The sequence below is a fragment of the Mobula hypostoma genome, chromosome 28 (genome assembly GCF_963921235.1).
Source record: "Mobula hypostoma chromosome 28, sMobHyp1.1, whole genome shotgun sequence".
NCBI classification, from domain to species: Eukaryota; Metazoa; Chordata; class Chondrichthyes; order Myliobatiformes; family Myliobatidae; genus Mobula; species Mobula hypostoma.
Window position 1 is genome coordinate 15,509,072 of NC_086124.1, and position 21,554 is coordinate 15,530,625.

Below are 21,554 nucleotides of genomic sequence, written 5' to 3' on the forward strand. Positions count from 1 at the left end.
ATCCATTGCCTGTCTCCATTCCTCCTGTAATCCACAACCAGCTCCTTTGTTTTTGCCACATTGAGGGAGAGGTTGTTTTCTTGCCACCGCTGCATCAGAGAGAAGACTTCTTCCCTGTAGGGCACCTCGTTATTGTTTGATATAAAGCCAATCAATGTACTGTTGTTGGCAAATTTAATTAGCAGATTGGAGCTGTGGGTGGTGATACAGTCAGGGGTATACAGGGGGTAAAGGAGGGGACTCAGTACACAGCCTTGAGGGGCTCCTGTATTGAGAGTCAGAGGGAGCCACTCTTACAATCTGCTGACGATCTGACAGGATCCAGCTGCACAAGGCAGGGTCAAGGCTGAAGTCTCTGAGCTTCTTGTCGAGCCTGGATGGGACTATGATGTTGAATGCTGAACTGTAGTCCAAGAACAGCATTCTCACATAAGCATCCTTCTTCTCCAGATGTGTAAGGACGGTCTGTAGAGCAGTGGCTATTGCGTCGTCTGTCGATCGGTTGTGTCGGTAGGCGAATTGTAGGGGGTTCAGTTTGGGTGGTAGCAAGCTGCAGGTTTAATCCTTGACCAGCCTCTCAAAAGCATTTGCTTATTATCGAGTGCGACAGGACGCCAGCTGTCCAGGCATGTTACCCTGGTCCCTTTTGGTACGGGGACAATGGTGGATAATTTGAAGCAGGAGGGTACTCTACACTGGGAAAGGGTGAGATTAAAAATGTCTATAAACACACCTGCCAGTTGTGCTGCGCACATCCTAAGTATTTTCCCTGGGATTCTGTCTGGTCCCGCAGCCTTGTGACTGTCCACTCGTTGGAAACATCTGCATACTTCAGCCTCAGAGATGACCAGGTTGCAGGTTGTAGCGGTGGCTTTCCTCGGAGGCTCAGAGATCAGCCATGATGAAATATAGGAGCAGACTCGATGGGCCAAATGGTCTAACTCTGCTCTTATATCTTCTGGTCCTACAGTCTTATAGGATTCCCTAAAGGAGTACACTTGGAGTACTGTGAGCAGTTATGGTCCCCTTATTTAAGAAAAGAATGTGCTGACTTTGGAGACAGTTCAGAAGAGGTTCACCAGAATGATTCTGGGAATGAAAGGCTTATTGTATGAGGAGCAATTGATACCTCTGGGTCTTACTGGCTAGAATTTAGGCCTCGATAGAGTGGATGTGGAGACGATGTTTCCTGTGGTGAGGGAGTCTAGGACCAGAGGGCACAGCCTCAGGATAGAGTGTTGTCCATTAAGAATGGAGATGAGAAGGAATTTTTTTCACCAGACAGTGGTGATTCTGTGGAATTCATTGCCATATGTGGCCGTGGAGACCAGATCATTGGGTGTATTTAAGGCAGAGGTTGATAGATTCTTCTTCAGTCAAGGCTTGAAGTGTTATGAGGAGAAGGGAGGAGAATGCAGCTGAGAGGGAAATTGGATCAGGCAGAGTAGTCTCGATGGGCCAAATGGCCTAACTCTGTTTCTATGCTCTTTCTTGGTCTCTCTGCCTCCACTCGGGATATCTTTTTATAAACCTTCTGACTCTCACAACTGTATTTCTTTGCACCCTGTCACCCACAAAAATGAAATTCCCTTTTCTCAGTTCCTTCGTCTCTGCCGTATCTGTTCCTAACATGAGGGTTTCCTTTCCAGAGCAACAGAGATGTTCTCCTCCTTTAAAGTATGGGCTTTCCCTTCCTCTCTCATTGATTCTTCTCTCCCGCATCTCCTCCATTTCCCAGATATCTGCTCTCACCCCATCTTCCTGCTGCCATAACAGAGATAGAGTTCCCCTTGTCCTTACTTACCACCCCATTCGTATCCAGCACTTCATTCTCCATCCGTTCTGCCATCTTCAAAGACATCCCACAGCTAAACACATCTTTCCCTCCACCTCACACTCTGCTTCCTGCAGGAAACGCTCTCTCCGTGACTCCCTTGTACATTCATCCCTCTTCACTGATCTCCCTCCTGGCACTTCTCCCTGCAAGTGGGACATATGCCACATTAGCCCATTCACCTCCTCCCTCACCTCCGTTCAGGACCCCAAAGAGTCATTCCAGTAGAGTCAGAACCTCATGGGAAAGCCTACTGAGGTCAAATACTGTATCCTGTGATCCCTGTGTGGCCTTCTTCGCCTTTGGCAATGAACTCCATGGCGTTAGCTCCCTCTGGCTAAAGACATTTGTCCTCATTTCTATGCAGCATTCTATTCTGAGGCTGTGCCCTCTGGTCTTGGACTACCCCGCTGTAGGAAACATCCCCTCCATGTCTACTCCATCTACGCTTTTCAATACTTGATAGGTTTCAGTGAGATCCCCAGCCTCATTCTTCTCATCTCCAGTGAGTACTAGCCCACAGTCATCAACTGCTCCTGATATGTTAACCCTTTCATTCCTGGAACTACTCTCCATATAACAATATAACCATTACAGCACGGAAACAGGTCATCTCGGCGCTTCTAGTCCGTGCTGAACTCTTACTCTCACAATATTCTAATTCCCTGACCGGGAATCGAACTCGGGCCGCGGTGGTGAGAGCGCCGAGTCTTAAGCACTAGACCCCCAGGGAAACTATCGTGACCCTCCTCTAGACACTTTCTATATTGCCTGCATATCTTTTCTTTGATAAGAGGCCCAAAATTTCTTACAACACTCCAAGCACATTCTGACACATGCCTTGGGTTTTTAAAATTGAGGTATATTAATTCATGAGTGTTACAGATATGGTGAAAGTAAACTTTTTTTTTTAGCAAATAGGGAACAGATCTAGAGGACAGAGATTTTGATGAGATTTTAAACAAAATGAGGGACAAACATTTTCACCCAGAGGGTGGTGGGGATATAGAACAAGCAGACAGTGGAATTGATTGAGGCTTGTACAATAACAGAATGGAAAATTACACCTGGTCTGGTATGTGGATAGTGAAGGGTTGGACTGATATGGGCCAAATGAGAGAAGCTTAGATGATCTTGGTCAGTGTGGATAGATAGATAGATAGATAGATATACTTTATTGATCTCGAGGGAAATTGGGTTTCGTTACAGCTGCACCAACCAAGAATAGAGCATAAATATAGCAATACAATAACCACAAACAATCAAACACCAAAATGCAAACTATGCCAGATGGAAAATAAGTCCAGGACCAGCCTATTGGCTCAGGGTGTCTGACCCTCCACGGGAGGAGCTGCAAAGTTCGATGGCCACAGGCAGGAACGACCTCCGGTGCCGCCCAGTGTTGTATCTCGGTGGAATATGGCCGGAGTCCAACAGCAAAAAGTTCAATATCCGGTCTACAAACACGTTCCTCGATCGTCATATGACCCGGATTGCACCATCCGTTGTTAACCAGAGCAGTAAGCACCCAACTCCTTTACGCTTACCGCTCTCAGTGCACTTCCAGTCAGCCGGAACAGTCTGGAAGCCGTCCATGGAGAAGTTTTGATCGGGTGTGTCCTCGTGCAGCCCCGTTCCAGTGAAACACATGACACTGCACTCCCGAAATGTTCTCTGACGCCTGGCTAGCGCCATGGATGTGTTGGGCCTCTGTTATTACTATACTATCACTCTTCTTTTCACATTTCTGAGAAGCAGTATCTAACTTACATTCTTCTATTTTGCTTATTTTAATGTCAGTTTCTCCCTCATTTGTCATTATTATTTCTCTTCCACAGTTAAGAACTTTGCATTCAATGTCAACAACATGTCCTCCACAATCACTATCAGCTCAGCTGCACCACCAGGCTCTGTGCTTAGCCCCTGTTCTATTCGCTCTACACATAGGATTGTGTGGCGCAGTGAAACTCCCACGCCATTTTAAGTTTGCTGATGACATCACTGTGGTTAGACCAATCAAAGGCAGTGACGAATTAGCAGCGGGAGGGAGATTGAAACTCTGGTTGAACGGTGCCGTATCAACAAAACCAAAGAGCTGATCATTGACCACAGAATGTGGAAACCAGAGGTCCATGAGCCAATCATCAGGGGATCAGAGGTGGAGAGTCCCTGTAACGTTAAATTCCTTGACGTTATCATTTCAGAGGATCTGGCCTGGGACTAGCATGTCAATGCTCCTACAAAGGTGGTACAACAGTGGCTCCACTTAGAACTTGGCGTATTATTGGCATGTCATCTAAAACTTCGACATACTTGTATAGATGCACAGCGGAGAGTGCCCTGACTGGTTGCACGGCAACCTGGAATGGAAACAGCAATTCCCAGGAATGGAGAATTCTACAAAAAGTGACGGATACAGCCCAGTTCATCACAGGAAATGCCCTCCCCCTTGTTGGTAACCATTTTTAAAAAATAATACTTTTTATAAGATTTGCAGTTTTTAACAAACTCATGTATTTTTCACAGTACATGGTGGTTCATCCCCACCCACTGGCAGAAAGCGGTAAAGCAGCTAAACTAATAATTTATCAGATTGGGAACAGACACAAAATACTGGAGGAGTTCAGCAGGCCTGGCAAAACCTATGGAAAAGAGTCGACTTTTCAGGCTGAGACCCTTCATCAGGACTGAAGGGCCCCGGGTTTATCACCTATCTCTTTTTTCATTGGCTAAGTATTAGGTGATGTAATTGTTTCATGTAACCTATCAACTAGTTCAATCTTATCTAAGGAATTTCTTATCTTATCTATAAAAGTGATGGATTTTTCATGCGTGTCATCTTCTTTAGTCTTTTAACTTCACAGTCACCTCGCAGCAATGTTTCTCAGCTCTTTATTTAGTTTTACTTAGTATTTGTCTGTTTATTTGGACTCTGAAATAAGCGACCATTAGGATTAAGACATTTCTGACCTCAGGAAGAACCCGGGGGATCAGAAAGTAAACGGATCTAACAACCTGGAGCCCAAACATGGGATGATTACTTGAAGGAAAACTGGACTGAGAAAGGAAGTTTCAATTGTGCAGCTGGGAGGTAAGATGCTCCCTCATACCAGACAAAGAGTGGTTGTAGACGGGTCATATTCTGCATGTCATAGTCAGAGTCATAGTCATACTTTATTAATCCCGGGGGAAAATTGGTTTTCGTTACAGTTGCACCATAAATAATAAATAGTAATAAAACCATAAATAGTTAAATAGTATTATGTAAATTATGCCAGGAAATAAGTCCAGGACCAGCCTATTGGCTCAGGATGTCTGACCCTCCAAGGGAGGAGTTGTAAAGTTTGATGGCCACAGGCAGGAATGACTTCCTATGATGCTCTGTGTTGCATCTCGGTGGAATGAGTCTCTGGCTGAATGTACTCCTGTGCCCACCCAGTACATTATGTAGTGGATGGGAGACATTGTCCAAGATGGCATGCAGCTTGGACAGCATCCTCTTTTCAGACACCACTGTCAGAGAGTCCAGTTCCATCCCCACAACATCACTGGCCTTACGAATGAATTTGTTGATTCTGTTGGTGTCTGCTACCCTCAGCCTGCTGCCCCAGCACACAACAGCAAACATGATAGCACTGGCCACCACAGACATGTAGAACATCCTCAGCATCGTCCGGCAGATGTTAAAGGACCTCAGTCTCCTCAGGAAATAGAGAACCCATAGTGTGCTTCAGGGATCTGTTCTGGGACCCCTACTCTTTGTGATTTTTATAAATGACCTGGATGAGGAAGTGGAGGGATGGGTTAGTAAATTTGCTGATGACACAAAGGTTGGGGGTGTTGTGGATAGTGTGGAGGGCTGTCAGAGGTTACAGCGGGACATTGATAGGATGCAAAACTGGGCTGAGAAGTGGCAAATGGAGTTCAATCCAGATGGTGTGAGGTGGTTCATTGTTTCATTTTGGTAGGTCAAATATGATGGCAGAATATAGTATTAATGGTAAGACTCTTGGCAGTGTGGAGGATCAGAGCGATCTGCGGGTGCGAGTCTATAGGACACTCAAAGCTGCTGCCAGGTTGACTCTGTGGTTAAGAAGGCATACGGGGTATTGGCCTTCATCAACCATGGGATTGAGTTTAAGAGCTGAGAGTAATGTTGCATCTATAAAAGACCCTGGTAATGTTGCAGGTATATAAAGACCCCATTTGGAGTACTGTGCTCAATTCTGGTCGCCTCACTACAGGAAGGACGTGGAAACCATAGAAAGGGTGCAGAGGAGATTTATAGAATGTTGCCTGGATTGGGGAGCATGCCTTAAGAGAATAGGTTGAGTGAACTCGGCCTTCTCTCCTTGGAGCGACAGAGGATGAGAGGTGACCTGATAGAGGTGTACAAGATAATGAGAGGCATTGATCGTGTGGATAGGTAGAGGCTTTTCCCCAGAGCTGAAATGGCTAGCAAGTGAGGGCATAGTTTTAAGGTGCTTGGAAGTAGGTATGGAGGCGATGTCAGGGGTAAGTTTTTTACACAGAGAGTGGTGAGTGCATGGAATGGGCTGCCGGCAGTGGTGGTGGAGGTGGAAATGATAGGGTCTTTTAAGAGACTCCTGGATGGCTACATGGAGCTTAGAATAATAGAGGGCTATGGGTAACTCTAGGTAGATCTAAGGTAGGGACATGTTCGGCACAGCTTTGTGGGCTGAAGGGCCTGTATTGTGCTGTAGGTTTCCTGTGTTCCTCTGTTACCTTAATTATCTGAGAATAAATATCTTCAGTCCGTCGTTTAAAGGGAGGTTAAGAGTGAACAGAGACTGGGAGATGGATTCTGATGGATTTTTTCATTGTTGTACAACCTGTGTGGGGCTGGTATAAATTATCAGAAACCCGGAGCCTGATATATGCAGAACAGAGTTGTGTGAGTTGTTGGACAAGAGGCTGACAAAAGTTTCAAGATATCGGATGGATGTTCGTTTGGTGGAAAACTGATATTATAGACACAACAGGGTTGTGAGATTTTTTTGACATCCAAAAGTGAAGAGTACTCCTTAAGATCAAAATTAATACAACGGCCAAAGCTTTGAAACAGATTGGCAGGTCGCTCAAATTGCCAGCTGAGAGGGCAAAGTTAAATGAAACGTTAAACCCTTACTTAAGTGATGCATATAAATTTGAAACCGTTGGTAAGAGATATGGAAGAAATGCGCTATCGACTCTAAGTCTGGTGAAGACTGTTGTATACGTGATGTTGAAGTGTTAGTTCGTAAGAACAAAGAGACGTGGTCAGGAACTGAAAAACAGCATGGACACTAGCAGCCTTAATGGAGCTGCAAAGGCACGAGTGCATTAACTTGCATGTCCAGATCGAAAATTTAAAACGTGAATGTGTTGATATAGAAAATCAATTGGATGAAAAAGAAAAAAATGCGTAACATGCAAAAAAAGCAGAATTAAAAAATCAGAACCAGGTTTAATGCCACCGGCATGTGTCATAAAATTTGTTAACTTAGCAGCAGCAGTTCAATGCAACATCTGATAATATAGAAGGAAAAAAAATAAATAAGTAAATCAGTAAGGATATATTACAGTAAGGATATATATGTATATTACGTAAACACGAGGAATTCTTCAGATGCTGGAAATTCAAGCAACACACATCAAAGTTGCTGCCTGACCTGCTGCGTTCACCAGCAACTTTGATGTGTGTTGCTTATATGCACATTAAATAGTTTGATTAAAAATAGTGCAAAACAGAAATAATATATATAAAAAAGTGAATTAGTGTTCATGGGTTCAATGTCCATTCAGAAATCAGATGGCAGAGGGGAAGGAGCTGTTTCTGAATCAGTGAGTGCGTGCTGTCAGGCTCCTGTACCTCCTTCCTGATGATAACAATGAGAAGAGGGTATGTCTTGGGTGATGGGGTCCTTAATGATGGTCACTACCTTTCTGAGGCACCGTTCCTTGAAGATGTCTTGGATACTACAGAGGCTAGTACCCAAGATGGAGCTGACTAATTTTACAATTTTCTGTAGCTTCTTTCGGCATTGTGCAGTAGCCACCCTCCACCCCCCCCCCACACACACACATGCCAGACAATGATGAAGCCTGTCTAAATGCTCTCCACAGAGCATTTTTTGAGTTACAGAAGTTTTCGAGTGTTTTAAGTGACAAACCAAATCTCTTCAAACTCCCAATGAAATATGATGAAAGATAATAAATCATCAAAAATACAGATTTCTGCATTAACGGAACGGGCAAAAAGACATCATGCAAAATATGTCCATAGACAAGAGCTTTGTTCAGAGTGGCAAAGAGAAATGACACGAATTCGTGCTGCACGGGCAGCCAAACCCAGTGGGTAGTGTTAGCAATGATGTCAATCATGTTGAAAGCCAGCCAACACAGAATAGACCCCAGAAACAGCGACACCTTGGGAACTCCAAGGAACTACAATGTGATAATGACTCAACAGAGTCCTCTAGTGGATCAAGTGATGATGACAGTAATGAGGCAATTGGTCTGGTAGCCATGGGTGAATTTGCCTCTTAAGCAAAAACTTAAGAGTGAAAACAACCAAGACCGATGATGGAAAGTGTGGAAGGAAACAGGTCATTTGCCACCAACCACTAGATCTGGAAAAATATGATAAATGGTACAGGGAAGTTCCACATCCTAAAAAAGGAAGCTTGAAAAATTGGGCTGAAATTCAACAAATTAAGAATATGTACAAATTGCATCAATATAATGGCATTCAAATTTTAGCTACCATGCTAACATAATAATTTGGTTAAGATTTTTACTGCTATGCTGGAAGGTATTTCATTTTAGTAGCTTTCTGTAAAAGCAATGTGTCCTGCTGGCAGAATGTTTTGCTTTTGACTGAAGATAAAGGGCTATGTTGTTCAACTCAGGAATGTTGTGTCATTCAATCAAGACGGTAGGATCGGGAGAAGGTTCCAGAGAGAGCTGGGTGGAGAGAGACTTGTGATGGGCACTGATGGGATTTTTGGTCTTTTTGGTGGGAGATGCAGTAAAGAGAAGATCAGGAGAGACACCCGTAGGATTTAATCCAACAGGAAGGCACGATTGCAAGGAGTGCTTCATGAGACGAAGGAGTCTAAGGTGGGAGGCTCTACCTGTGACTGGTGAGTTCAGCGCCGTGAGTAATGGTTATACCCAGCTTTCAGAAGAGATGAGTTCCAAAAGTCATGTGCACATTTAGATGGTTGAATTGTAATGGGCCCTTTTGTTTATTTTTTCTTTCTTTTCTTTCTCTTAATAACTACTCGATAAATGTGAAATTGGTAAGTGTTATAAATATTCTTTATAATTTTATGCTGGTGCATGATTTGTCATCTTTTGGGAACCGGTAATTTTGTATGGGCAGCACTTACACAGCATTCACTCAAATCAAGGTTCCATTAATTGGAACCCCCCAACTTTCCAGTTTGGTTGAAACCCAAATCATAACAACCCTCGACATATATTGGTTATGAAAAGTGTTCCTCTCACCTCTGAGTCATGTGGCTATTAGCCAAGTCAGCTATAGAGCCACATTTACATACGAGTCCAGTGGGAGGGTAAATAAACCAGTTGACATAGTGAGTTGAAGATAGTTAGCTTTAAGTTCCTCAGGGTCAATATCACAAATGACCTGACTTGGTCCAACCAAGCAGGGTCCACTGCCAAGAAGACCCACCAGTGCCTTTACTTCCTGAGAAAACTAAAGAAATCTGGCCTGTCCCCTAAGACCCTCACTAATTTCTATAGCTGCACCGCAGAAAGCATTCACAACCTGGTATGGAAGTTGCCCTGTCCAAGACCGAAAGAAGCTGCAGAAGATTGTGAACACGGCGCAGCACATCACGCAAACCAATCTTCCGTCCTTGGACTCACTTTACACCACACGCTGTCGGAGCAGTGCTGCCAGGATAATCAAGGACACGACCTACCCAACCAACACACTTTTCGTTTCTCTTCCCTCCGGGAGAAGGCTCAGGAGCTTGAAGACTCGTACGGCCAGATTTGGGAACAGCTTCTTTCCAACTGTGATAAGACTGCTGAATGGATCCTGACCCGGGTCTGGACCGTACCCTCCAAATATCCGGACCTGCCTCTCGGTTTTTTTGCACTACCTTACTTTCCATTTTCTATTTATGATTTATAATTTAAATTTTTAATATTTACTATCGATTTGTACTCCAGGGAGCGAGAAGCGCGGAATCAAATATCACTGTGATGATTGTACATTCTAGTATCAATTGTTTGGCGACGATACAGTATAAAGTATCAGAGAAGATAAACAGTATTTACAAGCTGGTCAAGATGCATTTAGGAAATGGTTGGAAGAACAATCCCACACAGATTGAGTGGAGGAAAATGTCTGATTGCAAATGAGACTTCAGAGTATGTTTCTGAATATGAAGATCGCTATTGGATAGTTTGAATCAATTACTCAAAAGTTCAAGGAATGAGTGATTATAATATATAAGGATCCACATATGGCCCTCTCAAGACGGCCTTCATGGATGGTTTGAAACCAGATGTTGCCAAAACGGAGAGGGTAATGAAAGCGAATTGGAGTGAAACTGCTGTTTCCTCCAATGATCTGGTGCAAACTGCCAAACAAATGAAGAGAGATATCGAAGTCCGAATAAGATTAGTACAGATGAACCGACTGTCTACCCCTAACCAACAGAACAATCTCATTCTGGGCCACAACCCCAAAGTAATAAAATAATATGGTAATTATGAGGTAAAAAAGGACATTGGACCGAAACTCTTTGGTACAAGAAACCAACTCAATCACAGATTCAACCAGAACAACAATTTCAGCCAAAGATTCAACCACAGCCTCAACGACAGCAACTTCACCAACAATTCAAACCCAACACCATGTTCGACCACAGATTCAACCACCCGATTCAATGACAAGGTCAACCCCCTATCTCACAAAGAATGGGAAACTTTGATCTAATGGCACAATTTCAAACTACAATTTCTGATGTGGACATATGGTCATGGTCTCAGAATGACTTTGCCCTTCCTTACAGCCCTTGTTTGTCTTGATAGAGCAAAAATCAAATGGCGTATACATTAATTTGCTGGTTGGATATGAACGCATCGAATTCTTACTGACACAGGAGTAGAACTAACATATATAACCAAGGCTATTGCCCCAAAATGCAATGTGCCATTGACTAGCATCTGTAAATATTCATATGGTGCTGGAGGACAGAGATTTGATGTCATCAAAAGCAGACTTGTTGACATATAATTGGGTCCTCACCTACAAGAGATACAATTTTGGGTGGGAGATATCTCACAACCTCTTCTTGGAACAGATGTGATTTTGACTTTAAACTCTACTCTTGAAATCATGGAGTGTACAGTTATCTAGAATCTCAAGCATTTGGAAAAATCTGAATTAACTTATCATCTCCTATGGTCACAAGACAAAAATGACTGTGGCCTGCTGGAAATGGATCCTGTTAAGTTTACTGGGAAGATGGCGCCTAGTACTAAGCCATATCCTCTAAGTAGATCATCTATAGAAGGCATCATACGTATTGTCAATCAGCTGGAGAAACGAGGGATTCTTGTCAAGGCACACTGACCAGTCTGCCCTGTCAAGATGACGAGTGGCACTTGGAAACTAATGGTGGACTACAGGAATGCCAGCCAATGTATTGTTGGGCTAATCCCTCTGGTGGCAGATCCATCACTATCTTCAACACCCTGAGCCCGTTTTATAAGTGGTTCAGTTATTGATATGGCCAATAGTTTCTGGTTGGTACCATTGGTCTGAATGTCAACCCTGGTTGGCTTTTACAGTTGATGGTCAACAGTATCAGTGAATGATGCTACCACAGGGTCTTCACATTAGTCCCACTGTCTACCACATGGTCCTTGAGACAACATCTAAGGGACTTTCCAGGCACTGACTCAACTATTATACAATATGTCGATGATCTCTTGATTGCACTATTGCGAGGAAGGCGTACTGTGGTCTCCAAGCTCTTCCTCTGGCTTTAAGTAGCATCAGAGCAACCTCAAACTAGAAAACAAAACTGAGCCCATATGGAGTAGTAACAGGGTGACCTATATCACTACCAGAAGCTCTCGATCTCAGAGAGGCTGATGTACACATTATGGCAGATAGTTCAGTTGATTATTGTGTGAAACTAACCCAAGTTGTCCAGTCTGCTTCTCAACAGTTTTCTGCTGCTTGGAGTGGTCCATCGGAAGGAGGACCCTGTTTGCTGGAGTGTGGGTCTTGGTCAAGAAACCACACAGGAACCCCTGGGAGCTTGGTGGGAAGCTCCTTCCTAAGTTCTGCTAATTACAAACTGGCAGTCAAGGTAGAAGGTAAAAGTAAGTGGATACATGCCAGCCACTGCAAGTGAGCTAAAATTACACCAGATTAAGACAAGTGGTGTGAGACTCCAAGTGATCATCACCAAATAATCCAAACTTGGTTAAGTATGCCTGATGTGTCCAATCATGACGTGATGCTATGCTTTGATATTATTCAACTGAACTGAAGTAGTTTAAGTTTTTCTGCCTCTGAATTTTCAGATGTAATGATTCTAAATGTGTGATTTAGAATCAAGGGGAGGGGGGTGTTGTTTTTTTTAGAAAGTATTAGATGACTTAATGAGTTTTGAGCAAGACAATGTTTAGTTTCACTACAAATAATTTGTATTTCACAATATGTGATGTTAGACTCCACCTATTGGTGGTAAAACGATATAACAGTTACATCATTACTCATCTTTCAGTGTGTTCTTCTATAGGCCCTCACTTATCTCAGGAATTTGCTTTTATATCGGTGTAACAGTATTGGTTTCTGCAAAAATTGCCAGCTTGTCTTTGTTCACAAACGAGAGAAAGTCTGCAGGTGCTGGAAATCCGAGCAACGCACCCAAAATGCTGGAGGAACTCAGCAGGCCAGGCAGCATCCATGGAAAAAAGTATGTAGCTTGTGTGTGCAGCTTGTTTTTGTTCTCAGTTCTTTAGTTTCAGGTGGTCTGTGCCTGTTTCTTTGTTTCAGCTTTCAATAAATGATCGTGAAGTGACATGTATTCAACTGAAAAAGTTTTGAGCGCTTTCCTGGTGTATCTGATGCATGAACTCTTCTTGGGCTTCCAGCCTGGTAAAGGTATCAATTTTAACTGAAGATTCGATGACAAACTCTGCCATCTTCATCAGAGATAATGCCTAGGCATGTCTAGTCCAGTGGCATATTTGACAACGGGGGTATATATACCACTGGACTAGACATGCCTAGGCATCATCCCTGATGAAGATGGCAGAGTTCAACAGTGAAACGTTGGTGAAAATTGATACCTATACCAGGCTAGAAGCCCAAGACCAATTTATTCACGTTTTCAGCTCATTCTGTGACTCCCAAATGAACCTGTGGATCAAAAAATCACCAGATCCAACAAGTCATAGAACACTACAGCACAGAAACAGGCCTTTTGACCCATCTAGTCCATGGTGAACCATTAATCTGCCTAGTCTCATTGACCTGAACTTAGACCTGCCTCCTGAGTAGGTACAGATGCAAAGATTCCATTTAAGATCTCCATCTCTTTTGGCGCCATGCATAGTTTACTGCTCTGATCTACCAAAGGACCAATTTTGTCCCTTGCTGTCCTTTTACTCTTATTATATCTATAGAAGCCCTCAGGATTCACCTTCACCTTGTCTGCTACTGGAACCTCATGTCTTCCTTTGGCACCCACTCCCAATTTCCTTAAGTGTTCTCTTGCACTTCTTATACTCAAGTACCTCATTTGTTCCTGTCTGCCTTTGCCTGCTATGCACTTTCATTTGTTTTCTTAACCAGAGAGCCTCAATATCTCTTGAAAACCAAGCTTCTCTAAACCTGTTATCCTCGCCTTTTATTCTAACAGGAACATACAAAATCTGTATTCTCAAAATTTCACTTTTGAGGGCCTCCCACCTGCCCTGTCTCATTCCCTAATAGGTCTCTTATCGCACTCTCTCCACTTTGGACCTCTATGTATTGAATAAGGAAACATTTCCCCAACACATTTGAAAAGCTTTTTCCTCTCCAGCCCTTTGATAGTATGAGAGTCCCAGTCAATATGTGGAAAGTTAAAAACACCTACTATCACAACCTTAAGTTTCTTGCAACAGTCTGCGACCTCTCTACAAATTTGCTCCTCTAAATCCCACGGACTGTTGGTAGGTCAATAACATAATCCCATTAAGGTGGTTATAACTTTCTTATTCTTTCATTCTACCCATAAAGCTGCTCCAGAGGAGCTCTCCAGTCTGCCCTGACTGAGCACTGCTGTGCCATTTTCCCCGACTAGTAATGCTAACCCTCCCCCTTTAATCCCTCCTGCTCTATCACATCTTAAACAACAGAACCCTGGAACATTGAGCTGCCAGTCCTGCCCCTCCTGCATCCAAGTCTCACTAATGGCTACAGTGTCATAATTCCACGTGTTGATCCATACTCTAAGCTCATCCGCCTTTCCTATGATGATCTTTGCAGTGAAATATACATAGTTCAGAACATTAGTCCCAGCATGCTCGACCTTTTGACTCCTGACTTTGTATGTAGGCTTAACAACATCTTTCTCCACAACCACTCCACTGTCTGCTCTGGTGCTCTGATTCCTGTCCCCCTGCAACTCCAGTTTAACCTCTTCCCGGCATTCCCTCCATCTGCAACACTAGCAAACCTTCTTGCTAGGATATTAGTCCCCCTCCAGTTAATGTCCCACCTGCCCTGGAAGAGAGCCCAACGATGCAGCAATCTGACACTCTCCGTCCTGCACCAATTCCTTAGCCACGTGTATAAGTGTATGACCTTTCCATTTCTGGTCTCATTAGCACATGTAAAGGGGAGCAATCCTGAAATCACAACCCTGGAGGTCCTGTCCTTTAAGACCATAAGATATAGGAGCAGAATTTGGCCCATCGAGTCTGCTCCGCTGTTTCATCATGACTGACCCGTTTCCCTCTCAGAACCAATCTCCTTCTCCTCATATCCCTCCATGCCCTAACTTACTGCCTAACTCCCTGAACTCGCTTTGCACGACCTCTCCACCCCTCCTACTCATGTCATTGGTACCAATGTGGATCCTGACCATTGGCTATTCACCCTCCCGGTTAAAATTGCTGTGGTCCTGATCTGAGATTTCCCTGACCCTGGCACCCAGGAGGCAACATACCACAGAACCTCCTTTCTGTTCCCCCAGCCAATGAATCTCCTGTCACTGAAGCTCATCTCTTCTTCTCCCCCTTCCATTCTCAGTCAGAGCCAGAGACTTGGCTGCTGTGGCTTTCTTCTGGCAGATCGCCCCCCCAACAATATTCATTCTCAACAACAATATATGTTGTTGAGGGGAATGGCCACACTGGTACTCTACTCTAGCTGCCTATCCCATTTCCCCCTCCTGATGATCTCCCAGTTACCTGTGTGCTGCAGTTTGGGTGTAACAACCTCCCCGTATGTCCTGTCTATTAGTTCTTTAGCTTCCGATATGATCCAGACTTCATGCAGTTCCAACAACAGCTCCTTAACAGTTTAACACAGCAAGCTCCCACAAGCAATACAACGTCAACATACATTGTCTGTCAACGGTCAAAATCCACCCAAGTTTTCCTCTGTCAACCAGCTCCCAAATGTTGCTACTTTTGTCACTCATTGCCACACGCCCTGCTCCATTTCCCTGGTCCTCTTCATATGCTGTTACCCCTACCACTGTCCAGTGCCCCTGTGCTGACCCATCTCTGGCTTCTGGCCCTGCTCCACCGAACATACAATGAATAGTTCCCCATTCTGCTTTCAGACTTTAGAGGACAGTAGTGTATTCTAACAACCCTTTAGAAGCAGTGAAAATGACCCAAAATGCTGAAACGAGCCGGGAACAAAGGAGGTTAACCACCTATGTCATTCTTCCTTGGCCCAGAGCTCATCGTCGTCTTCAGTCTGCAGAAAGTCTCGCAGGGAACACAAGGGAAACCTCTGTTTGGAAGCCATCAGCACCGGGAGAGCGATGGGTGAACAGCAGGAGTGGATTAAAACGGGCTGTTGAGGAACAGAAATTCTGGCAGAGACACAGCTAGGCTGAGTTGACTCCTTGACTCCTGGGTGTGCTGTAGATTTACTAAACACCCGAGACAGGGTTTAAAATAGAACTGATTTATTCGTCACAGATCCAGAATATTAAACTCCAGTCCTATTAAAGGTGAACATTGACAGAAGAAACTCCTCCTGTGCCCAGTGACCAGGGTGCAGAACTGGGTGTGAGGAGCAGCAATAATTGCTGAGTTTGACAACAACAGTCACTTTTGATCTTCCCTCTGGATTCAGCAACCACACTGGTTAAGTATCCAGCATGCAGCTTATTTAAACTTTCTCCCCAGTGTGAACCCAATAGTGTGCCACAAGGTGAGATGATGGAGTGAATCCCTTCCCATATTCAGAACAGGTGAACAGTCTCTCCCCAGTGTGAACTCGCTGGTGTGCCAGTAGGCCAGGCGACTTAGTGAATCCCCTTCCAGAGTCCGAGCAGGTAAACAGCTTCTTTCCAGTGTGAACTCACTGATTTACCTTCACTTGAGATTTCGAGTGAATCCCTTCCCACAGTCTGAGCAGAGAACGGCCCCTACCCAGTGTGAACTAACTGATGTGTCAGCAGGTTAAATGACTGAGTGAATCTCTTCCCACAGTCTGAGCAGAGGAACGGCCTCTCCCCAGTGTGAACTCGCTGGTGTCTCTGTAGGTTGGATGAGTGAGTGAATCCCTTCCCACATTCTAGGCAGGTGTATGGCCTCTCTCCAGTGTGAACTGACTGGTGAGCCAGTAGGTGGGATGACTGAGTGAATCCCTTCCCACAGTCTGTGCACAGGAACGGTTTCTCCCCAGTGTGAATTCGCTGATGTACTTTCAATTGCGATGACTGAGTGAAACCCTTCCCACAGTCTGAACAGGTGAACGGCCTCTCCCCATTGTGAACGGACTGGTGTTTATGCAGGTGGGATGACTGAGTGAACCCCTTCCCACAGTCTGAGCAGGTGAACGGCTTCTCCCCAGTGTGAACCCGCTGATGTACCTTCAGCTGAGATGACTGAGTAAATCTCTTCCCACAGTCTAAACAGGTGAACGGCCTTTCCCCAGTGTGAACTAACTGGTGTCTCTGTAGGTTGGATGACCGAGTGAATCCCTTCCCACACATAGAACAGGTGAACGGTCTCTCCCCAGTATGAACTGACTGGTGTCTCTGTAGGTCAGATGATTGAGTGAATCCCATCCCACAATCTGAGCAAATGAAAGGCCTCTCCTCAGTGTGAACTCGCTGGTGTGTCTGCAGTTGGGATGAGTGAGTGAATCCTTTCCCACGGTCCTCTATGAATTACCTGGCAATGCATCAAGTCAGATGTCAGACATAGTGAATCCCTCGCACAGTCAGTGCCGTTGAAGGACTGATCTCTTGTGAACAAATGCTGGTGTGTTTTCAGTACCTGGTTCCAGTCGATTTCACTGGATTACAACAGAAAACTTCATTTCAAACACAAAACACGTTTCCAGCTGGATGAGATACCCTCCATCTCCAACGATCAATATGTCGGTGTTACAATCTGGTCACTCCTTAAATATCTTGACAGAGACAGCAAGTCTGACCTGTTGTTCTGTTTGAGATTCCTCCTGCAGAAATTTTTTGTCGCTTTGAATCTGTAAAAAGATTTACAAATTACATCACGGGGTGAAGGATTGCATTTCAGATGACAAAACTATTGTTGGCAGACTTGCAGATGGTGAGAAGAGGGCGTACAGGAGCGAGACAGATCAGCTGGTTGAGTGGTGCTGCAGCAACAGCCTTGCACGACATCAGGAAGACCAAAGAACTAACCGTGGACTTCAGAAAGGCTAAGGCGAGGGAACACACCCAATTCTCACAGAGGGATCAGAAGTGGAGAGAGAGTGAGCAATTTCAAATCCCTGGGTGTCAATATCTCTGACGACCTAACCTAGACCCGACATATTGATGCAGCTACAAAGAAGGTAGGACAACGGCTATATTTCATGAGGAGTTTGAGGAGATTTGCTATGTTATCAAAGGCACATGCAAATTTCTACAGATGTACTGGAGAGAGCATTCTGCCCGGCTGCATCACCGTCTGGCATGGGAAAGGTGGGGCCACTGCACAGGATCGAAATAAGCTGCAGGGAGTTGTAAACTTGGTCAGCTCCATCGCGGGCACTGGCCTCCGGGACATCTTCAAGGAGCGATGCCTCAAAAAGGTGGCATTCATCATTAAGGACCCGCATCACCCCGGTCATGCCTTGTTCTCATTGCTACCATCATGAAGGAGGTCCAGGACCCTGAAAGCACACAGTCAGTGATTCAGGAACAGCTTCTTCCCCTCTGCCATCTGATTTCTGAATGGGTATTGAACCCATGAACACCACCTCACTACTTACCTTTTTCAATTTTTACCCCACTTATTTAACTATTTTTTATATACATACACTTACCGTACTTAATGTTTTTTTCTATTATTACGTATTGTGTTGTACTGCTGCCACAAAGACAAAAAATTCATGACATATGCCGGTGATATTACACCTGATTCTGGTAATTTTTGTTCCTCTCCGGTGAACTCTGACATCACACTGTTACAGTGAGGTTCAACCCAAGTTGGGGAAAGAGCTCTTCTAACTGGGCACAAAATAATCTGCAGATGCTGTGATCAAAGCAACACTTTCAGTACGCTGGATGAACTCAGCAGGTCGGGCAGCATCAGTCGGAAACGATGAGTCGACGTTTCGGGCCGGGACCCTTTGTCAGGACTGAAGAATGAAAGATGGGGAAGGATTTGAAGAATGCTTGTAGCGTCAGTTGAAAGACCAGAAATTTGACAGGCAAAGGGGTGGGGGAGGGGAAGCATTGACGTCACAGCCCTGAAAACAATGGGTGGTAGAAGGAGGCGGAACCATAAGGGAGCTGGGGGAGGGGGTAGAGTGAAATAGGGATAGAGGAAGGGAGGGGGAGGAAATTACCGGAAGTTGGAGAATTCTATGTTCATACCCTTTCTTCTAACTGGGCATCTGGACTGGCCATCAAATTCTCTGACAGTCTTCATCAGAGTGACAGTCTGTATCAGAATGGGCCATTTCTGCCCACCTTCAATTTGGGACTTGAGTCAGTTTGTCTCCCTTCATTAGTATTGTTCACTGTTCCCTCCAAGCTGCTTGGGAGCGTGGCAGCACAGGAACTGAAATGCTCCCACGCACGTACCGTTTGTTCCCATGCAGGTGGAATTTTCTTTCATACAATGTTAATTTATATTGCTGCACAGTTTTCAGGCCGTGTCAAAGCTTCCTGCTCAGACCAATGGTTGGTCTGTGCAGCTGTGGGAAATAAAAAGGGAACATTGGTAATATTTGAAGTTCTGGTCAAGTCCCACAACGCCAAAGAGAGCACATGGCTGATCCTGGAGACTTTCTAATGACTCTGACCCCCCCCCCCCACCACACAAGGTGATTGACGGGGAGTGGTGGTGATCTAATCAATGGCAATACCATTGAATATGAAGGGATGGGCAGTAGGATTTCTCACTGGAGTGTGGCACTTTTGCAATGTGAAAGCTACAGGTCACTTGTTACCTGGGACAAAGTAAGTACCCAGAAAGAATAGGACAACACATGATCTCACGGGTAGAAAAGTCCGGAACGAGAGGAGTTAGAACAAACAACACACATAAAAGTTGCTGGTGAACGCAGCAGGCCAGGCAGCATCTCTAGGAAGAGGTGCAGTCGATGTCAGGACGAAGGGTCTCGGCCTGAAACATCGACTGCACCTCTCCCTAGAGATGCTACCTGGCCTGCTGCGTTCACCAGTAACTTTTATGTGTGTTGCTTGAATTTCCAGCATCTGCAGAATTCCTGTGTTGAAGTTAGAACAAAGATGAATTTCTCAAGAACTAAAGCTGATGGAAGGATTTTATTCTCCCTCCCCCGGAGTTCTCAATCGTTGGATTAGATGGCTGGGGCTCGCAAGTGTCTGAGAGATCCAACCGTTCCCAGTCCCTCCGCCTTCGCTCATTAGTAGAAAACTCCCCAGGGCCTGGGTACGGATCGTGGGGCTGAGAGAGATGGAAGGGACCGGGGACTGTCCCGGGCTGCAGGGCTGCATTGTGTCCGGAACTCACAATTGTCCCTCACTCGGGGGTGCTGGTGAACCCCCACCCGAAGACCCGCTCCTACCTGCTGCCGGACCTCCGGAGCCTTTTGTCCACTGAGCGCGTGCGCGGTTTTGGGTGGGGGGGGAACGATCCGTGACCCTCACGCCTGCGCATTTGATCGCTGGGTACCGGGGGCAAATTCTAAGGCGCGGTGGTTTCTGGGTAATCAGGGTGTCATGAAAGGTGTTGGCAAGCACCGGTTCCACGTCACGTGACTCAAAAACGGTTAATGTTTCTACGTAGAAAACCCAGCAGCTTTAATGCAGCAAGCTCTCACAAACAGCATACTCACCATCAACACTAGATTGTTATAAACTAAAGTTGCAGGGGACAGGAACCAGAGTGGCAGAACAGATAGTGGAGGGGTTGTGGAGACAGACGTTTTAAGACTTCAGACAAAAGTCAGGAATCAAAAGGTTAAGCATGGTGCAATTAATATTCTAAGCCGTGTAAACTTCAATGCAAACAGCATTGATGGAAAGGCAGATGGGTGGTACTGAAGAATAAGAAAAGTATAACCATGTCAATGGGGCTATATTATAGACCACCCAACCGTCCACGGGATTTAGACAAACGAATTTGAGAGCAATTGCCTACTGTTGTACGAAACATAAGGTTGTTATATTAGGTGCTTTTAATTTTAATTTTAATTTTGACTGGGACTCCAAATCAAAAGGTCTAAATGGGATCGAGTTTGTCAAATGTGTTCAGGAAAATTTCCTGAATCAATATATAGAAATCTCAATGAGACACTGTGCCGTACTTGATTTGCTGTTAGGAAATGAGAACAGGGCAGGGGACAGAAGTTCGTGTCTGAAAACATTTTGCATCTGGTGATCATTATCCCATTAGTTTCAAAATAAATATGCAAAAACATAGAGTTTTTTTCCAGGAAGTTATGAGGAAAGTTATCAACGTAGGGAGGTGGATGGTGTCTGCATAGACTTCAGTAAGGCATTTGACAAGGTCCCACATGGAAGGATGGTCAGGAAGGTTCAGTCTTTCAGCATTCAAGATGAGGTAGTAAATTAGATTAGACATTGGCTTTGTGGGAGAAGCCAGAGAGTATTATTAGAGGGTTGCCTCTCTGACTTGAGTCCTGTGACCAGTGGAGTGCCACAGGAATCGGTATTTGGTCCATTGCTGTTTGTCATCTATCTCAATGATCTGTATGATAATGTGGTCAACTGGATCAGCAAATTTGAGACGACACCAAGATTGGGGGGTGTAGTGGACAGTGAGGGAGATTACCCGAGCTTGCAGTGAGATCTGGACCAGCTGGAATAATGGACTAAAAAATGGCGGGTGGAACTTAATGTAGTCAAGAGCAAGGTGCTGTGCTTTGGTAGGACAGTGAATGATAGAGCGCTGAGGAGTGCAGTAGAACAAAGTGATCTGGGAATACAAGTCTATAATTCATTGAAAGTGCTGGGACACGTAGATAGAGGCATATAGAGACCCTTCGGCACTTTGGCTTTCATAAAAA

General features: G+C 44.7%; 1 protein-coding gene across 2 annotated transcripts; it reads right to left on the reverse strand.

Moving 5' to 3' along the window:
• Positions 1-16,007: 16,007 nt before the first annotated feature.
• On the reverse strand, positions 16,008-20,127 carry LOC134338823 (zinc finger protein 214-like). Of its 2 annotated transcripts, none has more exons than XM_063034898.1 (2): positions 20,091-20,127; positions 16,008-17,555 (listed from the first exon to the last, which is right to left on the reverse strand). In XM_063034898.1, exon 2 carries the CDS (start codon positions 17,131-17,133, stop codon positions 16,489-16,491), a length of 645 nt encoding a protein of 214 aa, XP_062890968.1. In that variant the 5' UTR covers positions 17,134-17,555; positions 20,091-20,127; the 3' UTR covers positions 16,008-16,488. The 2 variants fall into 2 exon arrangements, with proteins under 2 accessions (XP_062890968.1, XP_062890969.1); XM_063034899.1 differs by having other exon boundaries at positions 16,008-18,206; positions 20,091-20,117.
• Positions 20,128-21,554: the final 1,427 nt, after the last annotated feature.